The 21,437-nt window shown below is 35.6% G+C and overlaps 1 protein-coding gene and 2 pseudogenes across 1 annotated transcript; all 3 read left to right on the forward strand.

Moving 5' to 3' along the window:
* The first annotated feature begins 942 nt into the window (after positions 1-942).
* LOC149193149 (1-aminocyclopropane-1-carboxylate oxidase homolog) lies at positions 943-4,848 on the forward strand (annotated as a pseudogene).
* Positions 4,849-11,923: 7,075 nt separating this feature from the next.
* LOC149193150 (uncharacterized) lies at positions 11,924-13,001 on the forward strand (annotated as a pseudogene).
* LOC149193151 (flavonol synthase/flavanone 3-hydroxylase-like) lies at positions 12,898-17,424 on the forward strand. Its single transcript, XM_089406550.1, has 2 exons — positions 12,898-13,024; positions 17,042-17,424. The coding sequence occupies exons 1-2, from the start codon at positions 13,010-13,012 to the stop codon at positions 17,270-17,272; spliced, it is 246 nt and encodes an 81-aa protein (XP_089262676.1). The 5' UTR covers positions 12,898-13,009; the 3' UTR covers positions 17,273-17,424.
* Positions 17,425-21,437: the final 4,013 nt, after the last annotated feature.

Raw genomic sequence — 21,437 nt, forward strand, 5'->3', positions numbered from 1 at the left:
AACAAGCTTGCAAGAGAAGGAAGGAAGTGAGCAAGAATTGAGAAAAGAATGAAAATTGATTCTACAATATTAGTTTTAGAATAAATACATAAAAGCAACTAAGTTAAGCTTAGTTGTACATGCAATAACTAAAGCTAACTGTGCTTTATCTTATGTTAATATGTACATGTGCCACATGCAACCAATAAGTTAACTGGAGCTAATTTAGGTGCATGTAGACCAACACAGTTAGTCTAAGTGCATGTACACCAACAGTAGGGTACCGGGGTTTGTGCGAATGAGGTTCTGGAACATCAATATAACACCAGAGTGGCCATGCATGATGACGCATGTCCGTCCACACGCGCGCCATCTTTCTCAAGGATTTCTTATGCGAGTCCTTCGCAGGAGTCACCATGGGGACGGGGGTAGGGTATTCTCGCTGCTGCTTCCGCGGTTTTTTTTGTAGGGTTTGAAGGTGGGAATTTTTTTTCAGCGGGTTTTGTTTCCCTTGGACATAGATTTCTTCTTCGGCTGGGTCTGCTCTTCAGCAGCCTCATTATCTTGCACGATTTCTTCTACAGCGGCTTTTTTTCCCTTGGAGAATGGTTTCTTCTTCTTTGGCGCGGGCTGCTCTGCATCAATTTCATCATCTTTCCCGACTTCTTCAGCGGGTTTCTTTCCCTTGGACGCCGATTTCAGCGGTTTTTTTTCCCTTGGAGAATGGTTTCTTCTTCTTTGGCGCAGGCTGCTCTCCATCAATTTCATCATCTTTCCCGACTTCTTCAGCGGGTTTCTTTTCCTTGGACGCTGATTTCTTCTTCTGCTCGGGCTGGCCTTCAGCAAAGTCATCATGTTTCACGACCACTTCTTCAGCGGGTTTATTTCCGTTGGACACGGACTTCTTCTTCGGCCTCTGCTGCTCTTCAACATAGTCATCATCTTTGGTTCTTTTTGCGGCTACGGCCTTCTTGGGCTTTGAACTTTAGCTCTTCAACATAGTCATCATCTTTGGTTCTTTTTGCGGCTACGGCCTTCTTGGGCTTTGAACTTTCATTATTTAAGTAACAAAGTTCTCGTGAGATTGTTATCAGTCTGTGTAGATATGTCTTCTATGAATGTCCAGCAGCAGGGAAATACTGTGTGGCTCTCGGACGGCCCCTCCGTCGCCAAGTCAGGGAGGCAACAACTCCTCCTCAGTCACTGCAGTTAATAACGACAATCTCTCGGATTTTCTTGAGAACTCACTCGGCATTTCGAGTCTGGTTTTGCCCGAATCCCCTGTGAAGGCAGTGTGAGGGAGTGCGATCTTCCTATCACTGATTTATATTCGGGCGAGGGATGATTTGGTGCGCAGGGTCGTCGACTCTGCTGGGAAGTTCGGGTGCTCTCAGGTGATAAGACATGGCGCTTCTTGCGATGTGGCGGAGAGGACCGACAAGGAATGCGGTGGATTGTTCGAGCCGGCTGTAGAGAAATAGAGAAAAAGGAAGTGATGTCAAGGTAGAGAAAAATAGGCGAAGCTGATGAAGACTTTGTCAGAAATATCTGGCCCCAGGTATGTGGCAACGTCAGGTATGTTTAGTTTGGTTTTTAATGCTGTGCTTCGTTTTTGTTTGTTTTTAATTTAAATTTTTTGTTCTTATTATTTTATTTTAAAATTTCTGCTATTAGTAAGAATCGATTGCCAATCAAAATCAAGGAAGATTCAAAGTGGTTAAGATAATCAGCACAAAGGTCGTTAGAGGATAATTGTACAGGAGACTTGAACTTTGTAGTTTGTAATGGAGACTTGAACTTGAATAAAGAGGTTATTTGAACATTTTCCTAATGTTGGGATATCTTTATTTTACTCTATATCTAAAAATAAAATTTAATGTAAGTTAAACATTTTAACTCAGTAAAAAAAACTAAATAAAAATAATTTTATAAAATAATAATAAAAAAGATCTCGTATGATATTGGTTCAAGTATTGAGAACCTATGATATTTATGTGGAATGTAGTTTATTTAAAGAGAATTAAACCAGTTTAAATTCATTTTAAATTTGGATCTACCAATCTTGATATGCAAGTCTCTTTTAGAGTGAAAATAAATTTGATTTTTTTAATAAATATAGATTTGATTTTTTTAATAAATCTATATTTAAAATAAATTTAAGCTAATATAATTTAAATAAAATTTTCATTACATAGAAAAAGTCAACTACACTTTTATATATAAAACACCAATATCTATTCTGATTTGATATAGACCTGGAGATTGAGAGCATGCCGTGACCTCTTATTTCTTCCTTGACATTGAATGACGATGAGTGCAATGTTTACATTAAATATTAACACAACAGTGATATGATGGAAAACTCACACTTGTAAATTCTCTTTTTACTATCTCATAGTGTAACTCAACGGAAAAAACCTAATGCACGATGAGTGCAGTGTTTACATTAAATATTAACACAGTGATATGATGGAAAACTCAATACTCATTCTGACACTTGTAAATTCTCTTTTTACTATCTCATAGTGTAACTCAATGGAAAAAACCTAATGCTTCAGAACATTATGCCAGAGCATTTATGAAGTTTTATTGTATTTTCAAAAGTATTTGTATTTAGGGATATCTCATGTTCTCATTTCTAGAAGCCTGTCTTTTAAATACATTAAAACAGAATTTGTTTGAAATTTTAAATTGTATATTAAATTTCTTTTCACATTATGCCAGAGCATTTTTGAAGTTTTATTGTATTTTCAAAGATATTTTTATTTAATAATATCTCATGTTCTCATTTATACAAACCTCGCTTCTAAATACTTTAGTGGAGTTTGCGTGAAATCTTAAATTGCATATTAAATTCCTTTTCACATTATGCCAGAGCATTTCTGAAGTTTTATTGTATTTTAAAAAATATTTGTATTTAATGATATCTCATGTTTTCATCTCATTACTAGAAACCTGACTTTAAAAATATTAGGACGGAGTTTTTTTGAAAAATTAAATTGTATATTTTTACATTATCCTAGAGCATTTCTGAAGTTTTATTGTATTTTCAAAAGTATTTGTATTTAGTCATATCTTATATTTTCATTTCTAAAAGCTTTTCTTTTAAGTACATTACGCCAGAGTTGGTTTGAAATCTTAGTGTTACCATGATCTTTGTATTTAGTGATATATTGTACTGAGAAAAAAAAAATATATATATATATATATATATTATCTGTATTTATATTTATTATTTTTTTGGGTGTAAAATCTGTTCAAATTTTTAATCCAGAAACATGAAATGTAGTAGTAAATAATGAGGGCTAGCTTTTTATTTAGGGTTAATATTCATTTTTTAAAACGTTTGGTACAAAATATGTTACAACTTTTAATCCAATCCAAGGTCTACAGAACTAAGTTAATAACTAAAGACAACTATATCTCAAAATTTTCACAATTCTCTCTTGTGGCTTTTATAAAGTCGTCTTTGCAGATATTAACTGTGAATTAAATTTTGAATTTATATTTGATATATTAAATATAGTTATTGACCCAGATTAATCTAAATCTGGGATTAATATGTCTTTGCAAATTGTAAAGCTTAAAAGTACATATCATCCTTTCAAATTGAGTTTAAAATATATATTTATGTTTTTAAATATTTAGTCGCCAAATTCTAGGCATGTCTTTACAAGTCACACACAGATGTAAAACAAACTAAATTGATTAGATGATAGGAAAGGCTCATGGCCAAATTCTGAGCCTGGCTTTAAAAGTCACACACTGATGCAGGTTAGTTCATACAGTGTAAGTATCTAAACACAGAGAGCATGCTTAGTTCATACAGTGTAAGTATCTAAACACACAGAGAGCATGCTGGCTTAGAGACACCAGTAAGTTTTGAATCTCAATTGAGGATAGCACAGATCCATTCTCCAAATATGTTCTGGTTAACAAAAACCAGAGCATTTTGGTGACTATCTGGACACACTGTCCTGGTTATGAGCTGCAAATCCATGGTAATTTATGCTTAATTGTAATATTGATAGTGGTTCAATCCTCACCGGTTTTGAACTCTGGTATCCAGCTGTGCATTGGGAGATTATTCAAGCGCTATGGAGAAAGTTGCAGGCGAGATCCTAGATCATTTACTAGAGGGTTGGTGACTGGGACCGATCATGTTTCATGGCAGATATTGTTAGCGAATAAAGCATCTGTGATATGTTCATCGAATCAGAAAGGGCCTGCAAAATTTAAGTCAGCCCGTCTGAAGCATTCATATCTATTTATTCTAACCTTGCAATCCCAAAACACCTCTGATAGCTTCGAGGTGTACGTGGATCAGAGTTGGGTTCGGGTCTCCTCACGGGCTGGCACTCTCTTGGTCACCCTCGGCTACATAACGAAGCGAATCAATAGTCCTTGAAAAAAATTCAATACTGTTGGGATTGGATTACCATGTTATGAAATTGGAAAAAAATAGATATAGTAGCCACTGATTTTTTGTTTGTTTGTTATACTTGCAGTTTTGGAGTGATGGAGAGTACGAGAGTAGGGTAGGGAGGCCGACTGTGATAAGTGACCAGGCTAGCACTTCCATGGCCCTGATCTACTCACCATCCACAGAGTATCATCTACCCAATGCCAGATTGAATTCTGATAAGAGGCCTCGCTATAGCACTTTCTCCTTCAAGGAATATGCGGCTCTCCTGCAAAAGCAAAGGCTTTTGTTTAATGATCCAGTGGAACGATACAGGATTTTATAATTAAGTCAGTGCCAAAAATTTGGATCAATTTGAATTCAGTCTGATTCGTTATCTTCGTTTTCGTAGTGTTTCTTAATTCAAATCTCGTAAACCACATTCCAATGTTTAAAGAAATTGCTTATCGTTGATTTAATCATGTTTGGTCTTCTTGAATAATTTCTGAGATATTAAAATTTCATTCTCCTTTTTGAATTTAAGTATGGGGGATTTACCCCTGTGAGCATCACCCGATGCAATGAGTGCTAAGTGAACTATTCAAAAATCATGAGAAATTAGTCAGTTACGACTACCTCTCATGGAAATGGTCATACGTTTGAATGACTTACTTAACGCAGTTGAATCCCAAAAATGATATCTAATATAATGCACTGCGTAAATCCCCCATACTTAAATTCAAAAAGAGTCAAGGGATCTCTACTTGAATGGTTCATGAGGCACAATACTTGCTAAGGTTTTGCAAATGGGGTAGCAAGCTAAGTGGGCTTGATTGTGGGGAAAAACTCCACAGTTAAGCACGCTTGAGCCAGAGGAGTTCTGGGATGGGTGACCTCCTGGGAAGTCCTGGTTACCGGGTGCAAGCCCTGGAAGTGATGATTGATGCTATGTGATTCGTTCTCCACATTTCACTAGTTTCAATCCCACTTCTTCACCCCTGTGAGCATCACCCGATGCAATGAGTGCTAAGTGAACTATTCAAAAATCATACTACCTCTCATGGAAATGGTCATACGTTTGAATGACTTAACGCAGTTGAATCCCAAAAATGATATCTAATCTCATTCTCCATTATTTCCTGATCGCGAATACAATGATATCTCGCACCAAATTAGAAGTGTGCGCAATAACGAAACAATTTGGACATGGTATTAAAGTTAAGGCTTTATTCAAAACAACGACAATAGTTCATTGGATTCATGTTAAAGAAAACAATTTGACATGAGCAAGTAAAAATATTATAATAGTTTATGAAATAAGTATAAATTTGAACCAAGCTGTATATATTGCTTTAATATAATATATTGCTTTTTTTTTTCTGAAAAAGAAATAAGTATAAATTTATGTTTGTATCATTAGTAATTAAGTTGGTTAGGTTTATAGTATATGATCAAATTAGTAATTAAGATTTTCAAAATATATGATCAGATTAGTAATTAAGATTTTCAAAATATTTGATCAGATTAGTAATTAAGATTTTCAAAATATAGAATAATTTGTATTTATAGAAATGGAAAGCTTTTAAAATTATATGAAATTATTTATAATAATATTGTTTTGTAAACCTTAAAAGTTAGTTCTATTTCATTTTTACTAGTGATTGGTGTACTTGTTGCACTTGCTCTCTCAATGGTTGGCCAAGTAGCAAAAATGCTGTTGGAAGTAGCAAAAATGTTGTTAGATGTAGCCGTCACCTAGTGGTGTTTGTGAAACAACATGTTTTTTTTGATATCGCAATTTTCATGTATAAATATTTGTTTTTATAGAGATGCTTGTATAAGTGATTTTGAATTAAATGAAATTTCTAATTTCAATAAGATGTGTAAGAAATCATTTTAGGTTTTTTAACACAGAATTTTTAAGGAATCATTTTATCCTTATTTAAGAAAGTTTTATATGACTATAAAAATCTATTTATTTAAAAGTGGTCTATAACATTAATACATATCTTAAAATTAATTTAAGATTTTTATCCGTGTAATTGCAAAAAGGAGAACAATTTATCTTTTATAATAATATATATATATTTTAAATTTGTTCATGTTAATTTAATATTTTGTAAAAAAACATAATATGATCTTAAAAATGGAATTACAAGATTTTTTTTTGTTTATTTATAGTCTTGGAGGTTAATATAATGAAAATAAATTAATCTTTAAATGTATAAGTGAAGAGCTTTATATTTTAAAATTATATATCATAACAAAAATAAATAAATAAAATAATTTTTTCTATAATTGGATCTATATTTATATGTATTTTATTAGTAATAAATTTTTAGAATTTGTTGAAGGAGTGTAGCTCAAGTGGTATGGCACGTTTGTGTTCCCAGCGGTTGTAGGTTAAAATCTCCAAAGACATGATATAATTTGGAATATTGTGTTATGTTGTTTTTCCACAATACTAGTGTCTATGATAGAATCTTAAATCATTGATGCTACAAACCAAGTATCACAAGAAGTTTACTTCGCACAATGTAATATAAACAATAGTAAATCTATTAGTGCACAAAATATACACCTTTTTAAAAAATATGTACAATAACTTGACTTTGTTATATTAATTCAACTGGATAATACAATAGTTTATGGCTCTTGTACCAAGGATAATGGCCCTCAAGCATCCGTTAGTATATAATACAACATAAAGATACAATGATGATCACGCTGATGTAGCGTGCAATCACAACTGCGTTGTCGTATTTTGTACATTGCAGGTCCTTCAGTTCTGTTATTCAACACATGCCTGTATCAATGTACAGATCCTTTAGGCCATTGAACTCAACTCTCCAATTTGCCTCCTTGTTGATAGTCCATCTATAATCAACACATAGGGTCTTCATGTTCACTAATTGCTCCTTCGTCCTTCCAGGCAACAACAATCTGAGACTTTTGACCACTGCTGCTCCTTGGCTCTTTTGGGAATTTTTTTCCCACTGCAGTCTTCTTGTGCTGCTCTAAAGAAGACTAACATAAGGTAGGGAGGGTTGCCACCTATCATCATCGAATGTCGCTTCTACAACAATGAACATGGGCTATACTAAACTGCTCTTGGCTGGCTCAAACCTTGAGCTCCTCATTACTTACCTCCTCTAGCAACCACCTTACTCCATCAAGGTCCTACTCTAGGCTAATTGTTCCACTCTCACGCTGCCCTCCAATAGACCTCAAGTGACCAATACAAGTCCTGTCTTAGGACTTCTCATCCACTAGCATCCAATCTCAACACAAATACATCAACAACACATACTTGCATTCATGAAAGGGTTGGTGCTCCTTATTGCAACTTTGGTCATTGGTTAGGGCTTGCTAGCACGTTGCTACAACACCCTTTTCACACCTACCAAACCTTCTTAACTACTGCGGCCTCCCTCCAAACAATGTTGCTCCAATTCGTTGTTGTCCAAGGCTTGTTTCTAGCCAACAAGCATGAGCTATATTCAGATTGCTAGGTGTGATCATGCTCGGGTGTAAAACGTGAAATTCTTAAAATAAAAACTCAGGTCTGCATCCTACTTGAGTTGCTCCTCAACTATTCGGCCTCCTGTCCAAGGATCTTTAGGGTTGCGACCCACCTGTAACATACAACAAGAGTTGTGCCCTGCTTTTTGGAGAGATATACCACCACAACATGCCCAAAACCCCACCCAAACTACCCTCAACAAATGTGACAACCACTTGTAGCTCCTCGACCCTTCAAGAGACAAATAACCACATACAAAACAATACCAATCACTTTTTCTAGCTTTCTTCTCTAACTCTGCTTCCTTAGAGATGTATTATACATGTTAGGATGCACTTGGATGTGAGGAAATGACCTCACACTCTCCTCAATTTATATCTAACTCATGTGGCTCCATCACCCTCTAAATTGGCACACTTAATACTCAATCCAACCTGACTTGTATGCCAAATTAACCTACAACCACATAGAAAAATTCATATCTCCACTTCTAGAGCTCGGATTTTGATGATTTTTGCTGCCCCTTTCTCCTCTAAGAGTCCTCTACACTTCCATGTGTCAAATCATAGAAATGCCTCGTGGTTCCACACCCACCAACGTGGGTGAAAATCCCACATGTTTGGGTTCCAAGCCCACTATGCCATTTTTGGCACTCCAACCTCCAAACCTTGAACCCTAGGGCTTGGAGTACCTCCCAAGCTAAATATCTTAGTACTCCCTCTTAGCAAGGGAGGTACTTCCAAGACTAGGAAGTAGCTCATCATCATCATTGTTACTGCTCGTAACACTCCCCCAATTTATAGCGCCCGAAATTGTAGTAATCCTTGTAGCGTGGACTCTACCTCTCTCGGAAGTGTCACTGTCACTGGAAGCTCGTTGCTTCTTCTTCTCCTGAAATGTTTTCCACTCTCTCCATGATTCCTTCTTGGCAGTGGTAGAAGCACCCTTTCTCTCCACTGACCACATGCTCTTCTTGCTCTGTAAAGTCTTCCTCTGAACCTGGAAACTCTCTCTAGAACTTGACTCCGTCTAAGCCTCTCGAACCTAGATCTTCTCTTGTATCTGTACCTGCTCCTCTACAACTTGCTTCTCTGGAACTTGTACCTAGTTCTCCTTCTTCTTCCCATGATCTATGGGCTTGTCGGTTAGTCTATATAGACCAGGCTCTCTAACTCCAATCATGCCACTTGCAGAGCTAGAGCCTTTGGGCTTGAGTCTAGCCTTCCCATCTTGGAACAAGACCTCAAACCCCTACTCGATCATTGAGATAGATATCACACTATATTTGAGTCTTGGTACAAATAAGACATCCTAAAATTGCATCACTTGTCTTGAACCCATCTTGAATGGCATGACCCTTGATCTTCTTATCTCTTTTTGACTCTTGTTGACCAACACCATGTGCAACTTTGAGTCCCACTCAGCTAGAGTCTTGAACACCTCTTGTGACTCTGTCATATGTTTCGACGCTCCACTATCCACGTACCATGCAACTTTGTCGATGATACTTCGTGAGAAATGAGAGATCAAAACAAAGTTCTCCTCCTCCAACCTCGTGGAGAAACCATCTGTCTCGACAGAAGTGGCGACACCTGCGACCTACTTCCCTTTCTTCTTCTCATCATATCCCTTCTTCTTCATTGAACATCTTGTCAAAAAATAATCCATCTCGCCACAGTTGAAACACAATCTTGGTTAATGTTGAAGAGTTGAGGAAGGAACACCATTCTTGCCATTATTTGTTATCTAGCCCATATAGGTGGGGTAAGATATGCTTATCTTTTTCAGGACAATGTATTCACACCTATTATGGAATTTTATGCAAGCAGTGGGAATGTATTCACACCTATTATGGAAGTTTAAGCAAGCAGTCAAGAAAAAGAAACATAAAAATCATTTTGCACTGGAGTGTCCCTTAATGATGTTAGGAGTATTTGTGTAGGTGGTATTTTATACATATAAGATGCATACTACTTTCCTTTTGAATGTAATCTAGGTGAGAGATCAATTGCAATTGAACTAAGGGTAGTTTACCTTTTCATGCTCCTAGCCTTTTTGGAGATGGGTGTTTAGGATCTATATTTTATAGTGATTCAAAATTAGTTATTTCATGGTTGGACATGTCCATGGATCATAGGACCTGGAACTTCATGTAGTGGTCACAGGGACTAAAAAAATTATACCATCTTTTTAGCATTTCTCTTGCCTATAAACAATGAGGGAGAACAATAAAGAGGTCAACTGTTTATCCAAATTGGCTTGTGGTAGACCAAATAGATTTGTTTGAAATGAATCCATGACAACATGATAGATTTTTATTCAGTGATGAAGTAATCTTGCAAAGTTCTTGTAACTCTTTTATTAAAGTTCTCTTATATAATACCACATTAAAGTATTAAAAGTCTTGGCATTAAGCCCCAAAACCTTGATAAAAGGATGGTGTTAACATCTTGGATAAATTCTGAGTGAAAATGACTTATATAGGAGACCAAGGACCGCACAACCAACTCAACCAAGGAATCACCTTGCTAGAAATGAACTTGATAGTAGAGTGACGACTGTGTGACTGCATGAATAATTGACCTTGTAATTTTCAGAAGGCAAGAGATCCCAATGAACTAGCTCAGAGAAATCAATTCAAATTGCAAGAGAGTGGTTCAACTTATAAAACCACCTACTAAAAGAATGAGGAAGGTGAAACAAATATCAAGACCCAATAAATCTATATGTATTATATTAGTGACAATAAATAGTTAGTATCATGTGACTTAGTAAGGTAAAGGGATTTTGGGTAGTTAAATCACCACAATCAGTTCATTTCTATCATGTATCAAGCTCTGATGGGAGAGGTTGAGTATACATGTCTTCTTAATATAAACCTCCCCTAGCCCAGTCACAAATGTAATGTCCATCTTCTTAATATATACCTACCCTGGACCAATCACAAATGTAATGTTTCGTAGATCAATATAGCTTATTTGTTCTCTATCATTTCTTAGTGTATGCTTGTGTTTTCTATCTACTCTTGTATTCAGACCTTTAAATTTCAACCACACCACATAACAAGATTTCTCACGCTATAATCTAGATTATAAATCCAAAATATATTTCTTGAAGCAAATTGTCTTCGACTCAACATTACCAAAATAAAGTCTACAACATACAAAAACTTGGAAAGGGAAACAAACAATAAACTACAATTATCCTCACATACATCTTAAATTTTTATCATATACCAAAAAATACTCTATAATTACAAAACTATCATGATACAAATATGATGCCCTAAATCATTTTCACTCCAAATTTCAATTCCTAAACTCAAAACCCACCCTTTGCAATTCCAAAAATATACAACTACCCTAAACCAATCACAAATGTAATATATTACAAATTATTTCTTAATGTGTGCTTGTCTTTCGAGCTTTAAAGTTCAACCATACCCATTTTTGCTCTCAAAAATAAGAAAAGTGCATGCTATACATCATTATAGTACCAAATGTAAAATAAAAAATGCATGCTATATATCATTGTAGTATTTAAAGTTCCTGCCATACACCTACATCTTCTTCGATATTCCCTTGATCCATCTTGTTCTTAATGGATTCATACCTCCTCTACATCCTCAGTTTTTTATACAACTGGGGTTTACTTGCATCTTGGGCCAATGAATAAGAAACTGCGGAAGCAGCAGTGAGAATCCCTGCTCTAAGCAGTAGCAAGAATGGGCAGGATTCTTACTGCTGCTTCCGTGGTCTCTTTTTCGTAAGGTTCGAAGCCGGGCTGCTTCCGCGGTTTCTTTTTCGTAGGGTTCGACGCCAGGATTACTTCTTCAGCGGGTTTCTTTCCCTTGGACACCGATTTCATTTTCGACTCGGGGTAAAGTCATCATCACACCAGACCCTCTTTGCACACACCAGCGTAGCTATATTGATACTGCAAACCCTCGTTAGGGTAGGGTACCCTGGTTTGTGCGAATGAGGGTCTGGAACATCAATATAAAACCAGGGTAGCCATGCATGATGACGCATGTCCGTCCACACGCGCGCCATCTTTCTCAAGGATTTCTTATGCGAGTCCTTCGCACAGGAGTCACCATGGGGACGGGGGTAGGGTATTCTCGCTGCTGCTTCCGCGGTTTCTTTTTCGGGAATTTTTTTTCAGCGGGTTTTGTTTCCCTTGGACATAGATTTCTTCTTCTGCTGGGTCTGCTCTTCAGCAGCCTCATTATCTTGCACGACTTCTTCTACAGCGGCCTTTTTTTCCCTTGGAGAATGGTTTCTTCTTCTCTGGCGCGGGCTGCTCTGCATCCATTTCATCATCTTTCCCGACTTCTTCAGCGGGTTTCTTTCCCTTGGACGCCAATTTCAGCGGTTTTTTCCCCTTGGAGAATGGTTTCTTCTTCTTTGGTGCAGCCTGCTCTCCATCAATTTCATCATCTTTCCCGACTTCTTCACCGGGTTTCTTTCCGTTGGTCACGGACTTCTTCTTCGGCCTTTGCTGCTCTTCGGCATAGTCACCATCTTTGGCTCTTTTTGCGGTTACGGTCTTCTTGGGCTTTGAACTTTCGTTATTTAAGTAACAAAGTTCTCGTGAGATTGTTATCAGTCTGTGTAGATATGTCTTCTATGAATGTCCAGCAGCAGGGAAATACTCTGTGTGGCTCTCGGGTGGCTCCTCCATCGCCAAGTCAGGGAGGCAACTAGTCCTCCTCAGTCACTGCAGTTAATAACGACGCTCCCTCGGATTTTCTTAAGAACTCACTCGGCATTTCGAGTCTGGTTTTGCCTGAAGCCCCTCTGAAGGCAGTGTGAGGGAGTGCGATCTTCCTATCAATGATTTATATACGGGCGAGGGATGATTTGGTGCGCAGGGTCGTCGACTCTGCTGGGAAGTTCGGGTGCTCTCAGATGATAAGACAGGGCGCTTCTTGCGATGTGGCGCAGAGGGGTGACAAGGAATGCGGTGGATTGTTCGAGCCTGCTCTAGAGAAATAGAGAAAAAGGGAGGGCTGTAGAGAAATAGAGAAAAAGGGAGTGATGTCAAGGTAGAGGAAAATAGGCGAACCAGATTGAAGACTTGGTCAGAAATATCTGGCCCCAGTTATGTGGCAACGTCAGGTATGTTTAGTTTGGTTTTTAATGCTGTGCTTCGTTTTTTTGTTTTAAATTAAATGTTTTTGTTATTATTATTTTATTTAAAATTTCTGTTATGAGTAAGAATCGATTACTCCTCAAATCAAGGAAGTTTCAAAGTGGTTAAGATAATCAGCACAAAGGTCGTTAGAGGATAATCAGTATAAAGGTAGGCAGTTTGAGGATAATCAGTATAAAGGTAGGCAGTTTGTATTTGTAATGGAGACTTGAACTTGGGTAAAGAGGTTATTTGAACATTTTCCTAATGTTTAGATATCTTTATTTTAAATTTACTTTAAGAACTATATTTAAATAAAAATAATTTTATAAAATAATAATAATAATAAAATAAAAATTGTTTATAGTATTGACTCATAGTATTGAGAATCTATAGTATTCATGTGGAATGTAGCCTATTTAAAAGGGAATTAAACCAGTCTAGATCCATTTTAAATTTGGATCCACCAATCTTGACATGTAAATCTCTTTTAGAGTAAAAATAGATTTGATCCCTCTTTGTAGATCTAAATTTAAAATGGATCTAGGCTAGTATAGTTTAAGTAAAATTTTCATTACATAGAGAAAGTCAACCACACTGTTATATGTAAAACACCAATATCTATTCTGATTTGATATAGACCTGGAGATTGAGAGCATCCTATTACATCTTATTTTTTCCTGACATTGAATGATGATGAGTGTAGTGTTTACATTAAATATTAACACAGTGATATGATGGAAAACTCAATACTCATTCTGATACTTGTAAATTCTCTTTTTATTATCTCATAGTGTAACTCAATGGAAAAAAACCTAATGCTTCAGAACATTAAATTGCATATTAAATTTTTTTTTTTTTTTTCGCATTATGCCAGAGCATTTCTGAAGTTTTATTGTATTTTCAAAGATATTTGTATTTAGCTCTGTTGTACGGGCCTGCGTTCCCGGGAGCTTTGGAACTGTATGGGAACGTTACCTTTTCAGCAGGAACTTCAATGGGAGCTTTGAAGACTGTTTTTTTTTGGAGTTCTGGTGTTCCCTAGAGGCGGGGAATACAAAACCTGTAGAGAAATATGCTGAACTGCCCACAAAACATGAGCCTATGTTGAAACCTTCGCAGGAAGAAAGGCCAAAGACATGTTTAACACCAATATCATTAATTGAGAAAATGGAGCAATCCCTTGATGGGTTAAGGAAGCCTGTGGCACCTCAACGTAAGTGCGATCTCTGGGATGTCAAGCTGATGAATATTTCTTTTGTTGTTTATGTATATATATCACAAAAGATTGTGTGTGCATATTGTATATGGCAATCAATGCTTAAACATTGGAGTTGTTTTTTCTCGTAAGAATAACTTGAGAAACGTGTCAAGAATAACTAGAGAAACGTGTCAGAGAACTGATAATAAATTTGACATTTTATATATATAAAGGGGAGAGACTTTGGGAGAAAGACACCCAGAGAATATATTTATATATAAGAGAGATTATATGTTATATATTTAAACTGATTTTAATATTTGAGTATTTTGAATCAATATTAATTTTGATAATTATATAATTAAAAAAATATTTTAAATATTTTAATTTTTTTATTATATAATATTACTGCTTCTGATTAGTTGTTTTCTGTAAATTTTGAGGAAACCTCTAGTCGTTCTAGAAAACCTGTACCCAAGTTCCCAATGTTCCTGCCTTCCAGAAACTCATGCAACATAGGTATTTAAAAATATCTTAAAACAAAATTGTTTGAAATTTTAAATTGTATATTAAATCTCTTCACACATTATGCCAAAGCATTTTTGAAATTTTATTGTATTTTCAAAGATATTTTTATTTGATAATATCTCATGTTCTCGTTTCTAAAAACCTCGCTTTTAAATACTTTAGTACAGAATTTGCCTGAAATCTTAAATTGCATATTAAATTCCTTTTCACATTATCTTAAATTGCATATTAAATTCCTTTTCACATTATGCCACGGCATTTCTGAAATGAAATTTTATTGTATTTTAAAAATATTTGTATTTAATGATATCTCATACACCTGACTTTTAAATACATTAGGACGGAGTTTTTCTGAAATATTAAATTCCTTTTCACATTATGCCACAGCATTTCTGAAATTTTATTGTATTCTAAAAAATATTTGTATTTAATGATATCTCATGTTCGCATTACTAGAAACCTGACTTTTAAATACACAAGGACCGAGTTTTTCTGAAATTTTAAATTGCATCATTTTTACATTATGCCATAGCATTCCTGAAGTTTTATTGTATTTTCAAAAGTATTTGTACTTGTATTCTTATTTCTAAAAGCTTTCCTTTTGAGTACATTAGGATAGAGTTGGTTTGAAATCTTGGTGTTACAATGATTTTTGTATTTAGTGATATATTGTGTTGAGAAAATATATATATATATATATTCATATTCACTGATTTTTTTGGGTATTTAGTGATATATTGTGTTGGTTTATATTTACTGATTTTTTTTTGGTGCAAAATCTTTTCAAATTTTTAATTCAAAAACATAAAATGTAATAATAAATAATAAGAACTCATTTTTTTGGGGGTGAATATTCATTTTTTAAACCTTTTGATACAAAATATGCTACAAACTTTTAATCCAATTCAAGGTTTACAGAACTGGGTTAATAACTAATGACAACTATATCTCAAAATTTTCACAATTCTATCTTACGGGTTTTATAAAGTAGTCTTTGCAGATTTGCAACATTTAATCCATCCAAGGTTTACAGAACTGAGTTAATAACTAAGGACAACTATATCTCAAAATTTTCACAATTCTATCTTACAGGTTATATAAAGTAGTCTATGCAGATTTTTAAAATATTTTGAAAATTTAAATGACAAAATGAAATAGCTTCATTTTTGTAACCTAAATTATCCAAATATTTCAAATTCCACAATCAAATTAAACACTTTTATAACGGTGAAAATATTCACTGTGGATAAAATTTTGAATTTGTATTTGATATATTAAATATAGCTATTAACCCAGATTAATCTAAATCTGGGATTAATATGTCTTTGCAAATTGTAAAGCTTAAAGCACTTATCGTCCTTTCAAATTGAGTTTAAAATATATATTTATGTTTTCAAATATTTAGTCGAACGCCAAATTCTAGGCATGTCTTTACAAGTCACACACGAATGTAAAAAAAACTAAATTGATTAGATGATAGGAAAGGCTCTTGGCCAAATTCTAAGCATGGATTTAAAAGTCACACACTGATGCAGGTTAGTTCATACAGTGTAAGTATCTAAACACACAGAGCATGCTTAGTTCATACAATGTAAGTATCTAAACACACAGAGAGAGCATGCTGGCTTAGAGACACCAGTAAGTTTTGAATCTCAATTGAGGATAGCACAGATCCATTCTCCAATATGTTCTGGTTAGCAAAAACCAGAGCATTTTGGTGACTATCTGGACACACTGTCCTCGTTATGAGCTGCAAATCCATGGTAATTTATGCTTAATTGTAATATTGATAATCGTTCAATCCTCACCGGTTTTGAACTCTGGTATCCAGCTGTGCTGTGCATTGGGAGATTATTCGAGCGCTATGGAGAAAGTTGCAGGCGAGATCCTAGATCATTTACTAGAGGGTTGGTGATTGGGACCGATCATGTTTCATGGCAGATATTGTTAGCGAATAAAGCATCTGTGATATGTTCATCGAATCAGAAAGGGCCTGCAAAATTTCAATCAGCCCGTCTGAAGCATTCATATCTATTTATTCTAACATTACAATCCCAAAACATCTCTGATAGCTTCGAGGTGTACGTGGATCAGAGTTGGGTTCGGGTCTCCCCACGGGCTGGCACTCTCTTGGTCACCCTCGGCGACATAACGAAGCGAATCAATAGTCCTTGAAAAAAATTCAATACTGTTGGGATTGGATTACCATGTTATGAAATTGGAAAAAAATAGATATAGTAGCCACTGATTTTTTGTTTGTTTGTTATACTTGCAGTTTTGGAGTGATGGAGAGTACGAGAGTAGGGTAGGGAGGCCGACTGTGATAAGTGACCAGGCTAGCACTTCCATGGCCCTAATCTACTCACCATCCACAGAGAGCATCATCCACCCAATGCCAGATGTCTTGAATTCTGATAAGAGGCCTCGCTATAGCTTTTTCTCCTTCAAGGATTATGCGGCTCTCCTGCAAAAGCAAAGGCTTTTGTTTAATGATCCAGTGGAATGATACAGGATTTTATAATTATGTCAGTGCCAAACATTTTGGATCAATTTGAATTCAGTGTGATTCGTTATCTTCGTTTTCGGAGTGTTTCTTAACTCAAATCTCGTAAACCACATTCCAATGTTTAAAGAAATTGCTTAGCGTTGATTTAGTCATGTTTGCTCTTGAATAATTTCTGAGATATTAAAAGCTCATTCTTCATTATTTCCTGATCGCGAATACAATGATATCTCCCACCAGATTAGAAGTGTGCGCAATAACGAAACAATTTGGACATGGTGTTAAAGTTAAGGCTTTAATTCAAAACAACAACAATAGTTCATTGGATTCATGTTAAAGAAAACAATTTGACATGAGCAAGTAAAAATATCATTATAGGTTATGAAACAAGTATAAATTGATGTTTGTATTTCATTAGTAATTAAGTTTGTTAGGTTTATGGTATATGATCAAATCAGTAATTAAGATTTTGCAAAATATATGATTAGATTAGTAATTAAGATTTTCAAAATATTTGATCAGATTAGTAATTAAGATTTTCAAAATATAGAATAATTTGTATTTATAGAAATGGAAAGTTTTTAAAATTATATATGAAATTATTTATAATAATATCGTTTTGTAAAATTTAAGAGTTAGTTAAATTGGTGAGTTTTTGTTGTTGCTAAGTACCTTACTAATTAGGAGGTCATAGGGTCAATTCCCCTGGATGCCCTTAGGGTTAGGCCTGATTGAGATATCATAGGGTCAATTCTCCGCATGTTTGGTGGGTTAGGCCCTGCTAGTTTGACTAATGAGATTCCATTTAGGGTTTGATCTAACTGGATTTTCTGTGGATGTAGCGGTCACGTAGTGTTTGTGAACTATGAAAAAATATTTTTGTTTTTGCAATTTTTATGTATAAATATTTGTTTTTTTGGACATCATGACTATTGCTTTACAATTGGTTGTGTTTACATTAATTGCTATTTCATTTTTACTAGTGATTGGTGTACTTGTTGCACTTGCTCTCTCAATGGTTGGTCAAGTAGCAAAAATGTTGTGGATGTAGCGGTCACCGTGTTTGTGATGTCCGTGTTTGTGAAACATCACGAAAAAAACATTTTTTTGGCTGTTGCAATTTTTTTTGTATAAATATTTGTTTTTATGGAGATGCTTGTATAAGTGATTTTGACTTAAATAAAATTTATAATTTCAACAAGATGTGTAAGGAATCATTTTAGGTTATTTAACATACTTTATTTACGAAAGTTTTATATGATTATAAAAATCTATTTATTTAAAAGTGGCCTATGACATTAATACATATCTTAAAATTAATTTAAGATTTTTTATCCGTGTAATTGCAAAGAGAACAATTTATCTTTTATAATAATTTTTTTTAAAATTTGTTCATGTTAATTTAATATTTTGTAAAAAAAACATAATATAATCTTAAAAATGAAATTACAAGATAATTTTTTTTGTCTTGAAGCTTAACATGGTGAAAATAAAATAATTTTTAAATGTATAAGTGAAGAGCTTTATATTTTAAAATTATATATCATAACAAAAATAAATAAATAAAATAATTTTTTTTCTTTCTATAATTGGATCTATATTTATATATAATTTTATCAGTAATAAATTCAAAGAATTTGTCGAAGGAGCGTGATATGGCATGTTTGTGTTCCCAGCGGTGGTAGGTTAAAATCTCTAAAGACATTGTATAATTTGGAATATTGTGTTTTGTTGTTTTTCCAAATACAAGTGTGTATGATAGAATCTTAAATCATTGATGCTACAAACCAAGTATCACAAGAAGTCTACTTCGCACAACGTAATATAAACAATAGTAAATCTATTAGTGCACAAAATATACACGTTTTTAAAAAATATGTACAATAGCCCGACTTTGTTATATTAATTCAACTGAGTAATACAATAGTCTATGGCTCTTGTACCAAGGATAATGGCCCTCAAGCATCTACTAGTATAGAATACAACATACAAGATACAATGACGATCACGTTGATGTAGCGTGCAATCACAACTGCTTTGTCGTATTTTGTACATTGCGGGTCTTTCAGTTTTGTTATTCAACACCTCCCTGTTTTAATGCCCTAGATCCTTTAGGCCATTGAACTCAACTCTCCAATTTGCCTTCTTATTGATAGTCCATTTATAATCAACACACAGGGTCTTTCACTAATTGCTCCTTCGTCCTTTAAGGCAACAACACTTTGAGACTTTTGCCCATCGTTGCTCCTCGTCTCTTTTGGGCCTTTTCTTCCCACTATAGTCTTCTTGCGCTGCTCTAAAGAAGACTAACATAGGGCAGGAAGGGTTGCCACCTATCATCATCGAATGTCGCTTCTACAACAATGAACATGGGCTATATCAAACTGCTCTTGGTTGGCTCAAACCTGCAGCTCCTCATTACTTACCTCTTTTAGCAACCACCATACTCCATCAAGGTCCTACTCTAGGCTACATGGTCCACTCTCACGCTGCCCTCCCATAGACCTCAAGTGACTAATACAAGTCCTCTCTTAGGACTTCTCATCCACTAGCATCCAATCTCAACACAAATACATCAACAACACATACTTGCATTCATGAAAGGGTTGGTGCTCCTTATTGCAAGTTTGGTCATTGGTTAGGGCTTGCTAGCACGTTGCTACAACACCCTTTTCATGCCTACCAAACCTTCTCAACTACTGCGACGTCCCTCCAAACAATGTAGCTCTAATTTGTTGTTGTCCAAGGCTTGTTTCTAGCCCACAAGCAAGAGATACAACCCACTTGCTCCAAGGAACTCAAGTCTGTAGCCTACCTGAGTTGTTCCTCAACTAGTCGACCCCCTGTCCAAGGATCTTTAGGGTTGCGGCCCACCTGTAACATACAACAAGAGTTGTGCCTTGCTTCTTGGATACATATACCACCACAACATGCCCAAAGCCCCACCCAAATTGCCCTCAACAAATGTGACAACCACCTATAGCTCCTCGACCCTTCAAAAGACAAATAACCACATACAAAACAATACCAATCACTTTTTCTATCTTTCTTCTCTAACTCGGTGTCCTTAGAGATGTATTATACATGAGAGGATGCACTTGGATGTGAGGAAATGACCTCACACTCTCCTCAATCTATATCTAACTCCTGTGGCTCCATCACCGTCTAATTTGGCACACTTAATACTCAAGCCAACTTGACTTGTATGCCAAATTAACCTACAACCACATATAAAAATTCATATCTCCACTTCTAGAGCTCAAATTTTGATGATTTTTGCTGCCCCTTTCTCTTTTAAGAGTCCTCTAACAACTCCATGTATCATCGAAATGCCTCATGGTTCCACACCCACCAACGTTGGTAAAATCCCCACATGTTTGGGTTCCAAGCCCACAAAGCCATTTGTGGCACTCCAACCTCCAAACCCTGAACCCTAGGGCTTGGAGTACCTCTCAAGCTAAATATCTTAGTACTCCCTCTTAGCAAGGGAGGTACTTCCAAGACTAGGAAGTAGCTCATCATCATCATTGTTACTGCTCGTAACACTCCCCCAATTCATGGCGCCCGAAATTGTAGTGTGGACTTTGCCTCTCTCGGAAGTGTCACTGTCACTAGAACCCTGTTACTTTTTTTTCTCCTGAAATGCTTTCCACTCTCTCCATGATTCCTTCTTGGCAATTGTAGAAGCACCCTTTCTCTCCACTGACCACACTCTTTTTAGGTTGTAAAGTCTTCCTCTGAATTTGCAAACTCTCTCTAGATCTTGACTCTTTCTAAGCCTCTAGAACTTATTAGATCTTCTCTTGTACCCTCCTCTACAACTTGCTTCTCTGGAACTTGTACCTAGTTCTCCTTTTTCCCATGATCTATGGGCTTGTCAGTTAGCCTGTATAGACCATGCTCTCTAACTCCAATCATGCCACTTGCGGAGCTAGAGCCTTTGGGCTTGAGTCTAGCCTTCCCATCTTGAAACAAGACTTCAAACTCCTACTCGATCATTGAGATATATATCACACTATATTTGAGTCTTGGTACAAATATTACATCCTAAAATTGCATCACTTGTCTTGAATCCATCCTGAATGGCACGACCCTTGATCTTCTTATCTCTTTCTGACTCCTGTTGACCAGCACCATGTGCAACTTTGAGTCCCACTCAGCTAGAGTC

This window comes from Pinus tabuliformis, chromosome 2_2 (genome assembly GCF_031772625.1).
Source record: "Pinus tabuliformis cultivar Carrire ecotype Pingquan chromosome 2_2, CPIR1, whole genome shotgun sequence".
In the NCBI taxonomy this organism is placed as follows: Eukaryota; Viridiplantae; Streptophyta; class Pinopsida; order Pinales; family Pinaceae; genus Pinus; species Pinus tabuliformis.